The 18883-nt window shown below is 50.7% G+C and overlaps 7 protein-coding genes across 7 annotated transcripts; 2 read left to right on the plus strand and 5 right to left on the minus strand.

Moving 5' to 3' along the window:
- Positions 1-279: 279 nt before the first annotated feature.
- On the plus strand, positions 280-1611 carry ALTATR162_LOCUS9279 (uncharacterized protein; the record flags this gene model as incomplete). Its single annotated transcript, XM_043316912.1, has 3 exons — positions 280-478; positions 547-723; positions 1007-1611. 3 exons carry the CDS (start codon positions 280-282, stop codon positions 1609-1611), a joined length of 981 nt encoding a protein of 326 aa, XP_043172847.1.
- A 201-nt stretch (positions 1612-1812) lies between these two features.
- On the minus strand, positions 1813-3721 carry ALTATR162_LOCUS9280 (uncharacterized protein; the record flags this gene model as incomplete). The annotated part of the gene is made up of 4 exons (XM_043316913.1): positions 1813-2004; positions 2060-2487; positions 2541-3461; positions 3514-3721. 4 exons carry the CDS (start codon positions 3719-3721, stop codon positions 1813-1815), a joined length of 1749 nt encoding a protein of 582 aa, XP_043172848.1.
- Positions 3722-7063: 3342 nt separating this feature from the next.
- Positions 7064-7555, minus strand: ALTATR162_LOCUS9281 (uncharacterized protein; the record flags this gene model as incomplete). Its single annotated transcript, XM_043316914.1, has 4 exons — positions 7064-7086; positions 7135-7198; positions 7242-7395; positions 7452-7555. The coding sequence occupies 4 exons, from the start codon at positions 7553-7555 to the stop codon at positions 7064-7066; spliced, it is 345 nt and encodes a 114-aa protein (XP_043172849.1).
- A 477-nt stretch (positions 7556-8032) lies between these two features.
- ALTATR162_LOCUS9282 (uncharacterized protein) lies at positions 8033-8895 on the minus strand (the record flags this gene model as incomplete). Its single annotated transcript, XM_043316915.1, has 3 exons — positions 8033-8179; positions 8235-8693; positions 8752-8895. 3 exons carry the CDS (start codon positions 8893-8895, stop codon positions 8033-8035), a joined length of 750 nt encoding a protein of 249 aa, XP_043172850.1.
- A 2814-nt stretch (positions 8896-11709) lies between these two features.
- On the plus strand, positions 11710-15387 carry ALTATR162_LOCUS9283 (uncharacterized protein; the record flags this gene model as incomplete). Its single annotated transcript, XM_043316916.1, has 6 exons — positions 11710-11936; positions 11991-12080; positions 12139-12447; positions 12510-13267; positions 14175-14307; positions 14361-15387. 6 exons carry the CDS (start codon positions 11710-11712, stop codon positions 15385-15387), a joined length of 2544 nt encoding a protein of 847 aa, XP_043172851.1.
- Positions 15388-15553: 166 nt separating this feature from the next.
- ALTATR162_LOCUS9284 (uncharacterized protein) lies at positions 15554-16683 on the minus strand (the record flags this gene model as incomplete). The annotated part of the gene is made up of 3 exons (XM_043316917.1): positions 15554-15893; positions 15971-16183; positions 16265-16683. The coding sequence occupies 3 exons, from the start codon at positions 16681-16683 to the stop codon at positions 15554-15556; spliced, it is 972 nt and encodes a 323-aa protein (XP_043172852.1).
- Positions 16684-17895: 1212 nt separating this feature from the next.
- Positions 17896-18825, minus strand: ALTATR162_LOCUS9285 (uncharacterized protein; the record flags this gene model as incomplete). The annotated part of the gene is made up of 1 exon (XM_043316918.1): positions 17896-18825. One exon carries the CDS (start codon positions 18823-18825, stop codon positions 17896-17898), a length of 930 nt encoding a protein of 309 aa, XP_043172853.1.
- Positions 18826-18883: the final 58 nt, after the last annotated feature.

An 18883-nucleotide genomic window follows, 5' to 3' on the forward strand; every position in this document is an offset into this window, starting at 1 on the left:
CGAGGGAACCGTGGCATCTCCCCGAGCATTAGCCTGAGCGGCTTCGGGTAAAGTTTCCGCTCCGAGCCGAGCTGCGCACGTGACGACGCGACATTTCTCCAAGTCTGTTTGTAGCTTACCTCGACCCTTACACGTCCACACAACTTCATTGCTGAGTAAGCGATCTGCTCAGTCATCTAGCAGGCGAGGTGTGCGACTGCGCAGCAGAGACTTGGACCACGCCCATGCCAAAGGAAACCCAGAGACGTGTGCAATTTCTTTCCACGTCCTTCAATTGGCATGCAGCCACGACTTCTCGCCTTTGCGGCTTCTTTCCGAAGCTCAGCAAACGTGTATAGAGGTACTCGACCAGTGGCTAGTGGTCGCATCAATGGCTTCATATGTCGAAGCTGTCAACGGAAGTTCACCACATCGCCAACACTACAATGGTTTGGAAAATCATCCAAGTCAGCAGCCAAGACTGTTGAAAAGGAGCGAAGTACGCAGCATCTCAAACACGGTTTGAAGAACAACACCTCGAGAGGCATGGTTGACGAAGAATATCAGAATACAAATCTAGACTACTGATCTACGATGCGGGCGATGCACGAACCACGTGGATATCTTTCTGGAAAGCAATGGCCTTGCTGCAATTCGGAACTACGCTCGTCTTCGGTGTGCCTCCACTTTGGAACAACGCAAATCAACCTGATGAACGCGTGAGGAAAATGCAGGCTATCACGGGTAAGTACTCTCATCTTACGCCAGTTTGTGTGACCTCGGAATTTTATACTCTGAGTTGTTGGAGTACATCCCTTACCCTCGCAATCGCCATGTTCATCACTCCGAAATCATCAGCGATGTGGGGAGTGTTCGACTTCTTCTCAATTTTTCCCATCGCATGTCACACAAGATTTACTTTGCTGTTATCATTTCATGTCAAGCCAAACATACTTATAACCGCCATGGAACTTCACACACCAGTATCATCCACATCCATATCTCCAGGACTAACAACGCCCCGCAGTCGGCATCCTGGGCACAATTCCCACCCTAACTCTCGCCTATCTAACCGCCCCCTTCGTCCATCAAGTCTTCCTCCAGATCCCCGAACACGCCCGCCGCTCTCGCCAGGACCTCATCCGCTTCGCCACCTCCCTCCGCACAAATCCTAACCAAACGGCAAACACAAAGCTCGAATTCGTAACCCTCCGCATCTTCCCTTTCCGCAAACACACGACCGCCTTTCTTCACGAACTCCGCGCTTTACCTGCAAAACGATTCCGCCTAGCTAACATTGAGCTACCCAAAAGTGATGCTTGGGCGAAAAGGCAGAGGGAGAAGGGTGTGTTGAGACGGGTTGTTGAGGTGGTGAGTGAGCCGAGGTTTAAATTTTATGTCAAGGAGGGACGGTTATACACGATGAAGACGGGCGTACCGGGTGTGTGGGAGGAGGTTGCTAGGAGGATTCAGGAACAGACTGCTGAGGAGGAGAAGAAGGTAGAGGACGAGAGAGCTGGTAGAGCTAGTGTGGTGAAGAGGCCGGTTGTTGGGACGAGGAAGCTGCTGAGGCCTGTTGTGAAGGTTGATGAGCGGATGAAGAGACAGACTACTAGGCAACTTAAGAAGTGAGTTTTGTAGGGAAAAAAATGATGAGGTGGCACAGTCAGAGTGGCATATAGTAGTACGTTGTGTTATACTACCTAAAGGCGTGTAGCCAGATATCTCAGGATTAAACGACATGCTAAGCGAAAGGGTATATACAAGTCGTTCATGCCTAGTTTCCTCCAGAGCCAATCACTTCACCTATACCGATGGGGCCATTGACAGAGTCTAAGCATGCTCAACAACCTCTGGCTTCTCCATACTGCCCTTCTCCTTGTGGTAGTCCGCAGCACCACTGTCGTGGTAGACACCAGCACGCTCAAGGATCTCGGTAAGTCCGACCTCCCTGTGAACCTCAGCCCAGCGCTCCTTCTCGCGCTCCGCAGTACCGACGGAACCAAAGAGGGTGTCCATTTCTTCCTATTCGATTTATTAGCACGCGCCACATACTCTTGCACCGGATCGAGAAACTTACAAGCGAAAGACCCTTGGTCTCCGGGAAGAAGAAGAAGATGAACGCCGCGCCCATGGCGGTAAAAATACCAAAGAAGATGTAAGTGCCGTACCGAAGATGCTGAAGCATGTCCGGGGTAACCTGACCAACGATAAAGTTGTTCATCCAGTTGGACGAGGCACCAAGTGCGATACCATACGGACGGTTGGACATGGGCCAGATCTCCGCGATGACAATCCATGCACATGGACCCCAGGAGTAGCCGAAGAAGATGACGAAGAGCCACACCATGACGCAAGCAGCCCAACCAGCGCCTTGATGGTTTGGCCAGTCGTCCTCGTAGCTGGCTACGATACCGGAGATGATGAAGTGGCAGGCCGCCATACCGATGGCGCCGCTGACGAGAACGGGCTTTCGGCCGAGTTTGTCGACGTACATGACTGCGGGGACTGTGGCTTGTTAATACACGTCCTAGATGTGGGGATGTTTTGGGTCAACTTACTGGTTGCGAGGAACATGACAATACCAACGACACCGGTCGCAAGCAGACTGATGGAATTGCCCGACAAGCCTAATCCTTGGAAGATTGTTGGCGCGTAGTACAAGATTGCGTTAATTCCTGTCCATTGCTGGAAGAACATGGTAAGCGTGGAAATGGCGACACGCCTGAACATGCCCCTTGTAGTAAACAGACTGCCGATGGCGACGAATTGCAGCTTGAAGATGGATAGCGCGCTCATGTCTTGGAGATGGGGGAATCGCTCTGCCAATGACTTCTTCTCGAACAGACTCTGGGCGCGAATCTCGGCATACTCGAGCTCGATCAGTTCATGATCCTGATCAAGGCCACGAAGACGGGCGAGAACGCGACGAGCCTCTGCCTCCTTACCGTGGTGGACGAGCCAACGAGGCGAGAAAGGCATGAAGATCATACCGACGCCGAGAAGAACAGCGGGGGCAAGTTGGAGAGCGAGAGGAAGAAGCCATGCAGCCTCCTTCTGTCCAGTTCCAGTGCCGCCAATGTAGTTGGTACCGTAGTCGATCCAGAAACTGATCATGATACCCAAGGTGATGCTCAATTGCTGGAGACCGACAAGCGCACCACGCACTTCAGGAGGCGCAATCTCGGCATTGTACATGGGTACAATCATGGAGAGTGAACCGACACCCATACCCGTTACGAAACGGCCGCCGAGGATGGCGTTGTGACCTTGGCCGGCAGAAGCGGTACATTGAACGACGACACCGACGATGAAGATTGCGACGTTGACGAGAATGGCGTATTTACGGGAGAGGATCTCAGCGAGGAAACCAGAGTACATGGTTCCGAACCAGGCGCCGAGTTCAAGAATAGACACGAGCCAACCTTGCTTGGAGGAGTTCCACTCAAGAGTCTGTTGGTCTTGGATGTAGTCGCCCATGTCTGATCATATGTAAGTGACTGGTCGCGTCTGTGACCGTGAGATGCTACTTACGCTCCTTGAAGGAAGGCATGGTGAGTACACCAGAGAAGACACCCTGGTTGTAACCATAGAGGAGACCACCCAAGCAGGCAAAACACGCGATACCAAAGACCCTGGCGTTCTTGACCAAAGCCATGGGTCCTGAAGCACCAGCGAGCGCTTTGCGGCGTGCCAGAGCGGCCACCTCAAAGTCACCAGCACCACCGCCGATAGGAGCCATGTTGACGATTCAGGTACGTTCACAGATAGAAGGGTGGTGTAAGGATCGTCGAAAAAGGCACAAGCGTGCAGGGTTGGTTAAAAAAGCTTTTCGTACAAGCCCTTGACCGTTGGATCCCAATACCAAGGAAAACATGGGGAAAGCACTCCTACATATGCATTCTCAGTTCGCACGGCAGACCACCCAGGTCAGCATACCACTATCTCGGGTAACAGGACTGTACGCTGAGTGGTTGTCTGCGCGAAGCTTTCTCGTTGCGGATAAATTGGCGGTTAAGCTCAGTGGCACCGACGCTTATTTCGGGTTGCGGCAGTGATTTAAGCATTGGTGGCTGTCGTGGCATTGGCGTGCCATTGCTTGTAACGTGCGGGAAGGAAGTAAGCTAGAAGCCACTGACGGCTGGGCGTACTATTGAACAGAGTCGTGGTCGGTGGAGGCGACGCGGGGAGCACACGTTGGGGGCGCACTGATGCTGAGCAATCACGGCTGAATCGACGAGTTTGTGAGATCGTTACGTGTTGATGCTGGCACGAGACCGACCGCCTTTTGAAGTTGCCATGTCTGGCCTGTGAAGATTCGCTCGAGATGATCGTATCGAAGATTCTAATATCTGGTAGAGTGACTAGCTCCATCGTTCATCTTTCATACCAAGAATCATAGCAAGCAGCCATTGCATATCGTATAGATTAATAACGTGCATCTGCCGGTCCGCGGACGCCCATGCCGCCAACGCCCCCGCCTCTTCGAGTTGGGAGCCCATAAGTGTGGAGACTCCACAGCGGGATGTTAGCGCGTCTTTTGCATTCTGCCTAAATGCCTCATGCCCTCGGCGTTCACATGGTGCGAAGGATTGCGGCGCTGCGGCGTTACGGTAGAGTCGGAGCTTTCGTCGCCATTCTAGTTAGGTGAACTGATCGATTATCGCGCCACGAATTTATTCCCGTTGTTATTCGCATTTTTGAATCTGAGGAAGAAGGTGATTGGGCCAGTGTGGAGTCCACCGTACGGACATAAACGTTGGAATTTGGGGGTGGGTTTGTTCGGCCCCACTTACTTGGATTGCAGCCAATCATGACGATGTGAGCAGCGACGTCACGAGCTGGCCGATCGAGCCGATGTCCGACCCTCATCCAGATGGCATGGTGTCCCATCTTGACCCACAGCGCGGCCGCAACAACAACAACAACTCTGAGGCATGTCTTGACCTAAAATCCGAAACACTGAAGTCAACCATGTCGCACGAAGCGGCGGTTTGATTGCGGCACGACGCTACCTGGATGTCTATGCTCCTCATACACCTTTACGGCTCAGCAGTTCCTACCAACGTTGTTCTGCTTTCCTTGCTTCATCATCATTTCCATCACTTCATGAGGGGTCATTCTGCTCGTTCGTCCTTATATCGCAGCGCGAGCACTACTACATGAAACCTCTGCAGAGTCGCGGCGTCAAATCCCCTCGCTAAGAATACAGTGTCACTTTCCAATGCCTCAACCCCTGTCGAACAACTTCCTCACCGTACATATACATCGGCCGAATGATCAGATTGTCGAGGAGAGGGCAGCGAAGCTTCTGTGATACACATGAGTAATAAAGGCGACTACCCATTCTGACACAGCGATTTGTTCCTCATTGACGCATACTCCACATTATCGAAGTACCTAAAAGGCGGCGAAATCGTTCGCGCCAGGTTATCGCCATTCTGGCAACAGTAACAGTAGTCCTTTCTAGAATGCGGGCATGAATCTTCATCAAACGATACTACCCTGACGTAACGCCTCCATTAGACCCATACGACCAACTTCTACCTGTTACATGACGGCAGTGGCGAGAGTTTCTGATTGAGACTCGTACCACTTCTGACCTGGTAGTTATCGCGACCCACAACTCAATTGTGTCTTTTACATCGAAGAGTTAGAGTTGCCTGGTAAGCATGCGTTCAGTTTGAGGATGTAAGTATTGCGTAGAGCAGTTCATCTATGGATATATCGATCAGTACGAACATCCTACCATAAAATCTACAACACGACTACAAACACTGGCAGACCGCTCGCGGAAATGGAGCTCCTTCATTTGCACTTTCTCGTACTAATTATTCGCAACGTTCGCGCTTCCCTGCCTTACAGCCTCTGATCTTGGTCAGTCGAGCATGACTTAACAGTTGGATCAGTACCTAGTTGGTACCCAGACGACGGCCCTTTCGTACCCAGAGACCTTTCGCCGACTGATCAGTATGTCTTGAGTACGGGTCCCGCTCTTTCTGGGATACTACCATCCTCGCCGGGAACAGTTCAACCAATTACATCCACCGCCAAGATTTATTCATCGTCAGGCACGGCACCGGTCTATGTAGCCTCTCTCTTCGCCTTGTCCATAGCAGCCTCTCCCGGCTCTCTTCTCTTTTCCGGTCGATCGACATCGAATGGGTCCAGCGTGATATTTGCCAGCACCATTACCCTGACTTCAACAAGCAGGTCCCTTTCTCTTGCAACGTCAGTCAGTGGAGCAGTTCCGAATCCAGCTTCGACGCATCAATTATCTACTCCAAGAAGTTCACAGGGCTCACGGTCCTCGATCTCGCCTATTTCTTCATCGTCATCAGCACAGCCATCGTCGAAATTCCCTCAGAGTACGTCTGTTACGCCCTTTCCCATCAGTACAAGCCTTGCGACAACTACAGTCACTGCTTCGAATGGTGCGCCAAGTACCGTTGTTCCCACTGCCACCCAGCCACCTGATACTAGCAATGGTGGAACCATGTCTTCAGGCTAGCCATCGCAAGCCTCTACGGCTCCTGCAACGATTCCAACTGTATCGAGTCTCGAAGCTGTTATCCATGGCGTGGGTTACCACCTTCCTTCTTCCGATGAAGATACTATCGACTCAATGTTGCTTGACGCCATCATTGCTCAGCTTTTCGCGAACGGCATCGTCGTCGGTGGTCAGACAGTGACTGTATCCTCGGATTGAGCAGAGAAACGGCACTTCCCGGAGGTATCACGATTAAACCTGGGGAAGCCACGATACTGGAGGAAGATGACGATGGCAATGGCGGTGGTGGTGGTCTGTTCGGAGCTCTCGGTGGCATTGCAGAGGGTGCAACATCTAGAATTGGTGAGGCGATTGAGGGGATCAAATCTGTCACGACAGGTGCCCTAGCTCTCGCTGGAGGGACAACTGGTGCCGCCACTGGCCTTTCTGATTCACTACCCGATGCCATTGGCTTGGTCTATCGCAGCGTTGCTGAGTGAGCTTAGGGTATCTCTTTATATCCCATCTTCATCGGTCACTGTCTTTTCCTCAAAGGATACTTCTCGTGATACACATGTGAAGACCTATCTTATGTCAATTTCCCTGCTGCGAAAGAGCTGCCTCATTACTAGTATTTCCTATCTTCTATGCAAACTTTCACTTACAGGAAACAAGTAGGATGGATATCATATCGCTAACAAACATTTCTTCAATTCCATCCCACAACACCTTCCGCTAATGTCAGAGGTTGTTGCGTCGACCCAGTCATAACTGAAATCCTTCTTCCAACAATCCCATTACCACCAACACCCAGATGCAGTTTCTCTGGTAACTGCATCATTCCTCGAGGCGACTCCTCAATCTCAAAAGAATACAACGAATCCGATATATTCTGCGGCGGTGACGCGGACAGATCACCATCTCGACTGGAACACGCTATCAACATCCTGCTGCCCAAAAGTGGAGATTGAACTAGACTTACTGTATTACGAGCCAATTGTTGTTTCTTTGTAGAACTTCATCGAGGCCTTGGCACTCCACACTGGTACCCGGTTGGGATAGTTGGTTGGTAAAGAGCAAGAGCATTTCTTGTTCTGAATGTGTTCGTAATAGGTGGGATGTTGGGCGTAACACTGCTATCGAGCCGCCTTGGCTGACGCGGGTCGAGCTGCCGTTGCACATTCTGAAAACCTGATGTATCCTCAAGGGGGACTGTATGTAACAAGCAGGGAATGGTCGGTGCGCGACTGATTTTCAATGAGGTTAAAGGGTTTGTGAGGGAAAAGTGATTGATAATGATAGTCGAAAACAACAACGAGGATCGAATACACTTTGTAGTATTCACACCGTTGCTCAAGTTTGGAACTTAGTGTTTGAGGTTTGAGAGTGAATGCGTGTCTTTGAGCAAGTTTCGGAAGAGTACCCGATTGGTCAAGCACATACGCTAAAACCCACCATGGTGCTCTCGACAAACTGTATGTATGTTTGTGAACTGACGACGGTATATATGAAGTCTACATTATTCCTATCGTTCTTCATCATGTCCAGACCATAATTCAACTCTTAAATGGACGCCTTGAGCACACTGAAAGCGTCTGCGCGCGACCCTAGGTAACGCTCCTCCGCCGTCTTCCAGTTGATGACATTCCAGATGTTCTTGACGTAAGCGGCCTTGCCGTTCTGGTACTGGAGATAGTACGCATGCTCCCACTGCATCTCGTGTTAGCCACATGCTGGTAGAGAGATGAAGAGGACGGAGACTTACCATGTCAACGCCAAAGACTGGAACTTCGCCCTTGCCAACAACAGGATCTTGGTCCTTGGTCGTCACGATAGACAGCCTCTGCTCCTTTCCCATATCTGTCTTGACCAGCCATCCCCAACCACTTCCCTGGATACCCAGTAAAGCAGTGTTGAAGGCCTCCTTGAACTTGTCCTCGTCACCCCAGGTCGCCTTGATCTGCTTGACCAGCTCGGGAGCAGCAGAGCTCTTCGCCTCGTTCGAGCTAGCAGGAGCGAGGTTTTGCCAGAAGAGTGAGTGGTTGATGTGTCCGCCAGCATTGAACTTGATGCCTTGCTGTATAGCGACTTGCGAAGTGATGTCGGAGGTAGATACAGCTTCGGCCTGGGTTTTGAGAAGACCGTTCAAGTTGGTGATGTATGTCTGATGGTGCTTGCTGTGGTGCAGCTCCATGATCTGGGCGGAGATGTGTGGCTCCAATGCCTATATTCTGTGAGCATGACGTATGCGGAGTAACATGGTGCTCCCAGGCTATACTGACATCGTATGCGTATGGTAGGGGAGGTAGGGTGTACTGAGGTGCAGACATGGCGCCGAAGTCGAATGGCTGTTGTTCTGAAGCAAAGACGGATGGTGTAGAGAAGAAAGGAAGGAGAACGGCTGACAACGTCGAAATGCCCCGCATCTTGCCTGCCCCTCAATGCAATCGATACGTATAGAAGCAGGGTACGTTTGTCAGACTGCCAGGTCGTCACCAACAGGGTGCTCTGGATGTATCCTTCCCAATCGGGTCTAGGGCGCTGGAAACTGCCTCAATTCAGCGCGATGCCACTCAGTATTTCGAAACACCCTCTTTCTGAAGCAGGATGGAAAGAGAAGTATGCACGAAAAGATGAAACTCCAAGTAAATATACCCTCGGATATTTTCTGCTTTGACGAAAGGAGAGGTGTGATATGGTCAGCTACAGGCAGCTCTAGATCGGTGGTATCTAAGATCGAACAACGCAGAGTTCGGATTGACGTAAGGTAACAGTAGTTGTACCTGTGATGCACGGTGGACCCCACGACTCCTCTTAAGCAACGGAATGGAAATGTACTGTCGCGCGGATGCGATGTCGAGTTGAAGATGAGGTGGTAGCTTCCAAGTGTTGTTCTGGCCGGACTTCGGGGTCCGGAATCCTGCCGGCACGGGATGAAACATGATCTAACCCATCCGAGCTTAGCTCTGGATGACACAATAATCCTGCATTATATACTTGTAGATACCTGCATTGTATGAGAAACTATCATATTAGATAGCATTAACACCATAATTTGCGAAGATTCGCCGCAAGATCAAAGCATCAACACATTTCCTTATAGTCCTTCAGTCTCCGTTTCAAATGCCCATTCGCTCTCAATCCATATCTCTTGTTCTTCTTCTCCGCATCGACGTCTCTTCCCCTAGCGAGTAGCACCCTTCTCTTCATGGGTAGCTCATGGAATATCCACATGTGACATCCGCGAAACGCTTCCCCCGTGTAAGCCTTCTTTTGTATTCTCCACGACTCCCTACCGCTCACCCAACCAAACTCCAGACTTTCCGGTTTTGTAACGAACCCTATTTGTGAAGGCAGTTGAGTTGTAGTTACCAGTCTTACGAAGCGCATATGCCGCGTCTCGATGCCTTTGCATCCCAATGCGGAAAACTGCAAGACAAATCGTGGAGGTCGGGCTTGTGCGCGGTCTAGAGTGCCGCGAGACTGTATTGTAGATTCTTCTTCGGTCCCGACACTTTTGATCGCTTCTTCCCGAATCAGATTCCGCCAATAATCGAGGATAATCCATGTGTCGTTCGGCGGAACTCTCTAGCTTTCTCGTTCGTTGGTGTCGCGAAGCACCAAGCCCCGCAAAGGCACGCATCAAACCACTTACAATACCTAACACCGACGCACGGAGCCATGTCTATATTATCTTTCACTCGATCTCTTTATTCTTGCGAAAATGTCTCAGAGAATCTTAGTACAGTGATGCTCAACCATCTCTTTCTCAACTTGCGTACAGCGTACGACTCTGCTTGGTCGTATTGTATCACTTTCGTGTTCACTTCGGAAGTCGACAGCGATTCCAGCGTTTTGTAGAGCAAGCGATGTATCTTCCTCCCGACGTTAGCATCATATGCAGACATGTCGACCCAAAATATCCAGATATAGATTGAGATGGCTGTTCCAAAACGCGGCTCCAGTCGCAATCCCGAAATCCTTCTTCTTTGCCAGTTTCATCAAGAGCTTGTAGAACGGCAAGCCACGATCAGCTCGCTGTCGATTCGACGTTATGCGAATGGATTACGATCATGGAGCCCGTACACATACACATATTCCTCGTTATTTCGGAATAGGACACACCGTGCATAGCGTGGGTCTTGGATGGTTGATGTGATGTGAGAAGTGCTGCTGTGATGGAAAAAGAGAGGTGGGATGTATTGCCCAACTACTGTTTCGTACTTTTAATTGAACCTATGCTTTAGTATGCGATATAGAATTATAGAATTGCGTGTTTCGTTAGGAGGTTTCTTCTAAAGGTCGAGCTGCCTGTTCGCCCTTGATCTGCACTTCTTGTACCCCTTCTGCACATTTACAGCCCTGCCATCCCCAAGCGATATTTTTCTCATCTAACGCTCGTCTTATACATAGACATCCTAACCGTCTTGTCAATCTTCCATGTTCATCCGCTCTCTACCCAGTTTTCAATCCCGTTCGCTTCCACAACTTCTGGATTCAATCCCTCTTCTCCGGAGTAGTCAGGCAACCTGACAGCCGAAGGAAGTCAACCAGGTGTCGGACGCAATTGTTTCGAGCATACTGAACTTCTTTGCCCTTTCTTTGCGTTCGTGCCACTCCTAGCGTCTGTTCGAGTAGCCATGTCAAAGAGAAACCCCCACTCTTGTCTAGCAATCAGCTCAAGAGTGGGGAAAGGACCGTCTCTATCGATATCTATACCCATTGGTTGCCAGATGCTCAAAGCTACTTCCCCGCAACATAGCGTCGCGCCGGCTTCTCAATCCCCGTTATGTCGTCTGCAACCATCTGTCGCTTTCGCCGTTCGAAATGGGATATCCCTTGTCGACCCCAGCTTATGGACCCACACTGGAGATAGAAGATAACATCCGCCTCATCTAGATAGGTATCGACCCAGAGCTTTTGAACCCACTCATCTGCCCCACTCTCAGGATAGCCATGATTGCGATATCTGGATGCGGAAACGCGCACCTAGTGGTGTTTTGACTGGAAGTTGCGGCCATTATAAGACGGAGGGCACAGGATGTAGCGGAACACTCATAATACATACTGGTACAGTCGTTGAGACGGTTCATCCACGGTATCGCAGTTCGTTTTTGAAGGGGTTCTCTTTGATCTTTTTTAGCTGTTGAAGTCAGCATCGAACTCGGCGAACTCATATCTGGAATACCAAACTACAACAACCGCAACCGTTCGTTTCAGATACCTCTAACACAAAACCAATGTCCGACGAAAGGAAGTCTGAACTGTTTGAAAAGGTCGATGCGTCATCCATTATTCATGATGTCGAGCCCGAACTCGGCATCAGCGAGCCCGTGAATGCTCTCCAGAGGTTCGCGAACAAGCTGGATGCTGTCTGCGGTGTTGAGGCCCGTGGTATCGAGAGGATACCAGAGGAACTGCGAGAACGAGCCATGACGTATCGCGACTACATTCACATGTTCACCATGTAAGCTTTGGGTATCAATGCTGTAAACCGTCAGAGTGACTAATTTTGTATTAGTTGGTTCTCCATGAACTGCACAGCAAATCAGCTCACATTGGGTGTACTCGGGCCCGTTAGTTATAACTTGGGTCTTACAGACTCCCTCATGTATGTCTAGCTCTTCGGGTGCTTGGGCAACGCAACACTTAGCTAACAATGTCAATAGTCTATGTCTCTTTGGCACAATCTTCGGATCCGTTTGCACAGGGTACATATCAACATTCGGGCCACGCTCTGGACTACGAACCCTGAACGTCGCCAAGTACACAATGGGCTGGTGGCCATCGAAACTCTGCGTGATACTCAATCTCTGCATTGAGATCGGATACGGACTAATCGACTGTTTGGTGGGTGGCCTGCTCTTATCTGCTGTAAATGGTGGAGGCATGTCCGTCGTCGTTGGTATCATCATCGTAGCGCTTATAACCTGGGTCGTGGTTACTTTTGGTATAAAGTGGTTTTACAAGTTCGAACAGTACGTCCACATTTTTCGCACTTCTTCTCAACGATAATAGTCCATGCTAACAACACAAAAAGATTCGTATGGGCGCCCACCGTCCTCGTACTCTTCGTCCTTATTGGCGTTGCAGGCCCGCATTTCGATACCTCGCTCCGCTCAAGCGGAACCGGCGCTGTTCTCCACGGGAATCGGGTCTCCTACTTCTTCCTCGTCGCCTCCGGTCCACTAAGCTGGTCTTCCGCATCCGCCGACTACGTTGTCTACTACCCAAAAAGCACAAACCGTTGGCTCACGTTCGCTGCCACAACCTGTGGCATCACATGCGGCAAGCTGCTCATTGAGTTCCTGGGTATCGGTCTCGGCTCTGGGTTGCTGAAGAACTCTACGTGGCAGGAATCCTTCGATTCGGATGGCATCGGCGCACTAGTTGTAGAGGCATATCGCCCACTGAATGGTTTCGGAAGCTTCTGCTGCATCATCTTGGCTGTGTGTATTGCTGCAAACAATATCCCAGGCACGTACGCCGCAGCTCTCAACTGGCAACAACTCGGCGCGCCGTTTGCAAAGATTCCCAGACCTATCTGGAGTACTTTCTCTTGCATCATTTTCACAATCATCGCTATTGCAGGCCGTGACTCGCTCTTCGATATTTTCATTAACTGGCTCAGTTTGATTGGGTATTGGACCATTATCTGGATCACCATGACGGTGCAAGATGAATACATCTTCCGCAAAGGCTCATTTGATTGGGAAATCTGGAATCGAAAAGATCTTTTGCCTCACGGGTTTGCGGCTTTGTTTTCCATGGTAGGGGGGTGGGTAGGCGCTGTGTTGTGTATGTATCAGACGTACTTCACGGGTCCGATCGCGGCGTTAGTCGGAAATGGAGCGGATTTGGGGCTTCCTGTAGCCATGGGATTGACGATGATGTGTTATCCGCCAGCAAGGTGGTTGGAATTGAGGTATGTTGGTCGATAGATGAGTTCTAAAGATGCGTAATCTGTGCTCAGGAGAAAATAGAGACATTGTTTGAAGTGGTTGCAAGACGCGTGTTTGGAATTTTGCATCGTGTTATCGAGTTAGTCCATCACACGCCAGGAGTACGACAATAGAGTACCTGCGTTGTAGTGATGCATTGTAGTGATATTGTTGACTGTTGGAAACTCTGATCAGGAGATGGCTCGTCGTGATAGAATGCGGTCTGCGAGTCTTATCGATAAGTTCAATATCAGTGTCGTCATCGTCTTTTCTCCTCCCCTGACACTCATCTCACCTGTTTCCAGTCGTCCGCATCCCATTACGAGGCCGCGCTGACACTGCACTGCATTATCGACGTGCCGCATCACGGCGAGAGGCAGCTTCCGGCAATTTGGTTGAAGTTATTATCCCCGTTCTTGGCATACGTGGGGCCTTGCAGCGTAGCTTGGCAAGATCTACGACGATAACGCAGGAATGATAAACCACTCCGATGCTACTCGCAGTATAAGCTAAACACCTTCCTCAAATGACTAGATGCCAAGAACGTATCGTGCGTCATGTTGTTACACTGGATGCAAAATGATAGCTAGTCTTCGGCGGTATGGCAGACTAAATCTCCGCAGATGTAAGCAGAGGAGATTGGCGACGGTAAGGGCGGGATGGTAAGAGCAAGTATAAGATCTGATGCGAGATCAGAAACTGCAAGGCATCAGATCTGTTGGCCCTCGATCCCTCAAGCACCATGCGCTACTCTAACATCGCAGTCGCTGCTATTCTGCACACTGTCGCGAGTGCTGCACCGACAGCGTCACAGTTCCAACCACGTCAAGCGACTACTGCTAGCGAGCGACTTGGTCTGACATGGTTGGGCGGTAACAGTACTCTGCCCAAGGTTCTGTACGTTGCAAAGAAGCATCCCAGTGGCTGTCTTTCTGACTGACATACCATAGCGTCCTATTCACAGGAGGAACTATCGCAGGAGGATCGATATACGGCGCCCTAGACGACACTTTATATGGCCAGCTTCGCCAAACGGGAGAGGATATAATCGCCCGCAACCCATACCTCCTCAACAACACCCAATTAGCCATATCGAACTGGACCACGGAAGACGATGGCTCAACAGGGACGAACGATGCTCTAGTCATGAACATGACTCGTTTCGCGCATGATGCGCTATGCTCGGAAGACAGCGACATCGTCGGCGCGGTATATACCCACGGCACCAACTCCCTCGAGGAGACGGCTTTCCTCATGGACTCGCTAGTCAACTGCGGAAAGCCCATCGTCGGCACTGGAAGCATGCGTCCGTTCACCCACTTATCCTGGGACGGAGAAGCCAACTTCTTCGACGCTGTGATGCTAGCAGCTAATCCTGAATCACATAACAGAGGTCTGATGGTGGCTTTCAACGCGCGCATCATTCCTGGTTACTGGGTCAGTAAGCTGCATTCGACGAATCCTGATGCTTTTGGCCCTACCTCTGGAGGTGACTTGGGCATATTCATCAACAGTCTACCTATCTTCTTCAACACACCTTCTCAGCCGTTGTACAAGCACTACTTCGATATCGACGCCGTCACCGCTTACCCCACCTACCCGGCACTCCCTAAAGTCGATATTCTCTACGCAGCCCGCGAGTTCGACGGGAAATTGGTATTAGACGCGCACGCAAATGGTGCTGAAGGTGTTGTCGTTGCTGGTACTGGCAACGGCGGCCTGCCAAGTTGTCAAAGAGATATTGCTGAAGCGCTGGCAAGTGGCCTCCAGATCGTCGTTGGGACTCGCAGTTCTTTTGGACCGTCTAGTCCAGATCTGACACCTTCATATGCAAAGGCAGGTTTCCTGCATCCTATTCAAGCGAGGATCATGCTGCAGTTGGCAATTGCAAGTGGGATGAATATGAATCAGACAATTGAGGTATTTGAGGGGGGGTTTAGAGACGCTATTGGACTGCCTTGGAGCCCAGGTAGTTGATGAAAGCATATGAGATATGGTATTTAAGCTAATGAAGATATAAGTCTAGGTATGATCCGATATTCAGCTCTCGATGTTACGCTTCTTAGCGTCTTCACGAAATCCTTCAGTCTACATTACGATTTTAACTATCTTGTTGTGGGCGACAGTGACGAACTCAAGCTTTCTAGCCATCTTTCCACCACCTCTCTCCGTTTGAGCCCTTGATGTTCGTTCCATCTTTTGAATGCAAGTGATACAGATTGAATTCCTTGCCAATCTCGCTAAGCCCGTTGCCCGCCTCATCGATCAGCATACCCTTACCGGGTCGGGCCATGAAGTACGCATATCGATGGATATCCTGCGACTTGTCCATCCAAGGCATCACTTCATCCAAGAAACTTCTCACCTCGTCGTCAGTTCCATCGGCGCGAAACTCGGTTATCCAGATGGGGAGACCCTTGGCGAATTTGCGGGCGGCGTTGATGTGGTCTTTGAAGTTCTGGGAGTTACGGGCCGGGCCGTACCTGTGGGAAGCATCATCAGTACGACTGAGCGTCAAGAGAAGATTATGAAGCGCTTGGTAAGAGGGCAAGAAACTTACCAGTGGAGATTGAGGAAATCGACGGTACATCCATCGCACGTGTCCAAGAACTTTGCTAGCCAACCCAATCCCTGGGTATCGGACGACACAGCATTCGTGACACCCGGTGAACCGAGATATGTCTTGCTGTTGAAGGTTGAGAGTGGCTGCATGTGCTTCTTCCAGCCGGCGACAGCAGTCGGAACGTCGATACACGAACCACCTGCATCAGGACTAATCTCCCATTAGCATCGTCCTCATCACCAACACCCCCGAATCCCCCGCCACAACCGGAAAGAAAATAACCCAACTTACATGCAGTTATCCGGCTCGTTGAACCCCAACATCCACGTCGCCATCTCCCCATGTTTCCAGTTCTCTCTCGCAATCGACTCCGCATTATCCTTCCACCGCCCCGTATGATCGTCACGCAGCGAGTGCAGCATAGGAATGAAGCGGAACCAGGCGTCTGACGGCGGAGATGAGGAATCCCAGTTGTAGCGCCAGGTGACGTGGGTGCCTTCCATATCGAAGAACTTGGCGAAGTGCACATCGTTGTAAGCGATGCCGCGGCGTTCGTGGGCAGGCTTCTGATTGAGGGGGTCGTGCTTGGTGCTGGAGCCAGCGGGAGTGACGAGGGTGGTGTTGGGAGAAAAGGGTGTAGGCGTCGCGAAGGCGAGGAGGGGGATGAGGAGGGTGAGGGTGAGGGTGAGGGCGAGGGCGAGAAGGTTCATGATGGTCTGTAGTCAGTCTTGCTGATGGAGGGGGACTGTAGAGGGCGGTTGAGTGTTTATGCAAAGCGTTCGTGAATGAGAGTGTGAAGTGGGAGTCGAGGTAGTGAGTGAGTGGATCTTTTCCAGGAAATTGCCGAGGGAAGGTATAATAAGAGTATAAGTAGCGATAGAAGTGGGAGCCTGATCAATCGCGGCCATAACTCTAGTGCAGTTTAGGCCTTGGTAAAGGTAAGAGTCGCGATAAACGCTTGGATCAAGAGGCAGGGCATGATCCGGGTGAGTACTCGAAATCACCGCTTCTAGCTGAGCAGTCATGCTGATAGAGGGAGAGCGACTAGGATAAGCAATCAGCAGACTGTGAAGATCATACCGAAAGGTATCAGAATAAACACATAAAGCCCAAGGTAATATGCAAGCCGTTTGTCGGAAGTTGCGAAGTGACCATGTCAATTACGATCCACAAACGAAAATGTCTTATCTGACTCAGGAATCATTCTGGGTTCGGGATAAAGCACTCAATCCCCTACTCATGTCTCTCGTGGTATGATAGTGATACTGTATATTCTAATTTTTCAATACAAAGACTTGGAAACGGCACTATCACCACGCAAACTCTTCGCATTTTCAAACGCCACGATAACACTCAACTTTACGGCTTCTGTATCGACTCCAGCAGAGCCTCATTGGGCATCTATCACTCGAGTTCCTTGTAAACGTGCCCGATAAGCTCAGAAAACTTTATCCAAAGTCTGTAATTTCCATGATATATACTGTGCAGGACACTCCATCTTGAAATCGATGGACGAGCCTCGGAATTTCCACTTGCAGTCTTTGTGAGGGAGAAAGAGATATCGTGAGGTAGACTATCGGAGGTCGACATGTGTGATGGAAGTATTGCTAGGAGAAGCCCATGCATGTAGCACAGACAAAGCGAGTTATTGACACTGTTCGATGTTAGCGGCGACGTTAAAGGTGAGTCGAAACTATATGGTATTTTCACGCCTTCGCAATATGGCTCGTCAAAATTATTTCTAGATGCCTTGACGGACTTTGAGAAACTCTTGTACTTCTGGTGTTTAGCACTGGCGTCCTTCACTTGAAGAGTAAGTGAATCGCACACGCAATTGGGAACGTATTTCATCAATTGCTCGTTCGAGGCTTCCAAACATTGGTATACACATAAGTATTTGATACATAGCTCCTGTGCGATTCCTACATCTTGCCGCCAGTGAGCTCTTCGGCCAGCTTCTTGACCCGCTCCTTGGCAAGACCAACACCCTCGCCGCCCCTGAGCTTGTTGAGCATGTCGCCCACGCCCTCGGGCAGGGGGCCATGCCAAGGGCTGAGGCCCTCCTTGCCCTCCGCTCGTGGGCCCATGGTGCCCCTGTGGTCCCAGCCTACTGGCGACTCTTCCGTACCAAAGGCAGTCTCTATCGCCTCATCCAGTTGTTGCTCGTCCACGATGAACTCGCGCGCGTTGGTGTATAGATCGTGTAGGCGAGATGCGCGGACTTCTTGTATTTTAGCCACTCGGCGCTGGTATGCTCGGCGGCGGGCTTTTGTAATATCCGGCCGAGGAGCAAGGCTGTCGGTGAGGAAGTCGCGGATGCCTTTGGCGACGGATGTCTCCGTCAAGATGTCGACTTCACGACGTGGAGCCGTAGCCAATTTCCGCCTCTCGGCACCAATAGCCTGGATTTTGGCCAGGTATTGTGCTTCTGATGTGACCTTCCGCTCGTGCAGCTCCTTGACACCCTCCTTCAAGTTCTCCCTCCTCTTCTCTGCCAATCTTTGCTTGTATAACCGGTAGTCGGCATCCCGGCTGTATGGTCCTGGGACCTTGACTTCTTTAGGTTCCCGGGTGCTCCTGCTGATGAAGATGTCTGACTCCTTAGGATGCTTGTTCCTCGTCTTGAAGACATCTCTTGGGATAGGCAGATGACCCTTTACTGCTGGCTTGGCCGGGTAGGTGGGCTGCAGCGGCTTCGGGACCTCGATGTAGTTTGGTGATTGCGGACCGAGGGCGAGAGATGTGGGTGTGGAGGAGAAGGCCCGCACACAAAGGCTGCTATTCCAGCCATTGGCGGTTGTAGAGGGTGAAGGTGACGCCCACGGGAAGCGGACAGGTATCCTTGGCGGCATTGCGATAGTGTGGCCTCTTGCACAGCGATGCGGAGGTGCTGCGGTGGTGTCGTCGCGC

The sequence above is a fragment of the Alternaria atra genome, assembly GCF_907166805.1.
Source record: "Alternaria atra isolate CS162 genome assembly, contig: 29, whole genome shotgun sequence".
In the NCBI taxonomy this organism is placed as follows: Eukaryota; Fungi; Ascomycota; class Dothideomycetes; order Pleosporales; family Pleosporaceae; genus Alternaria; species Alternaria atra.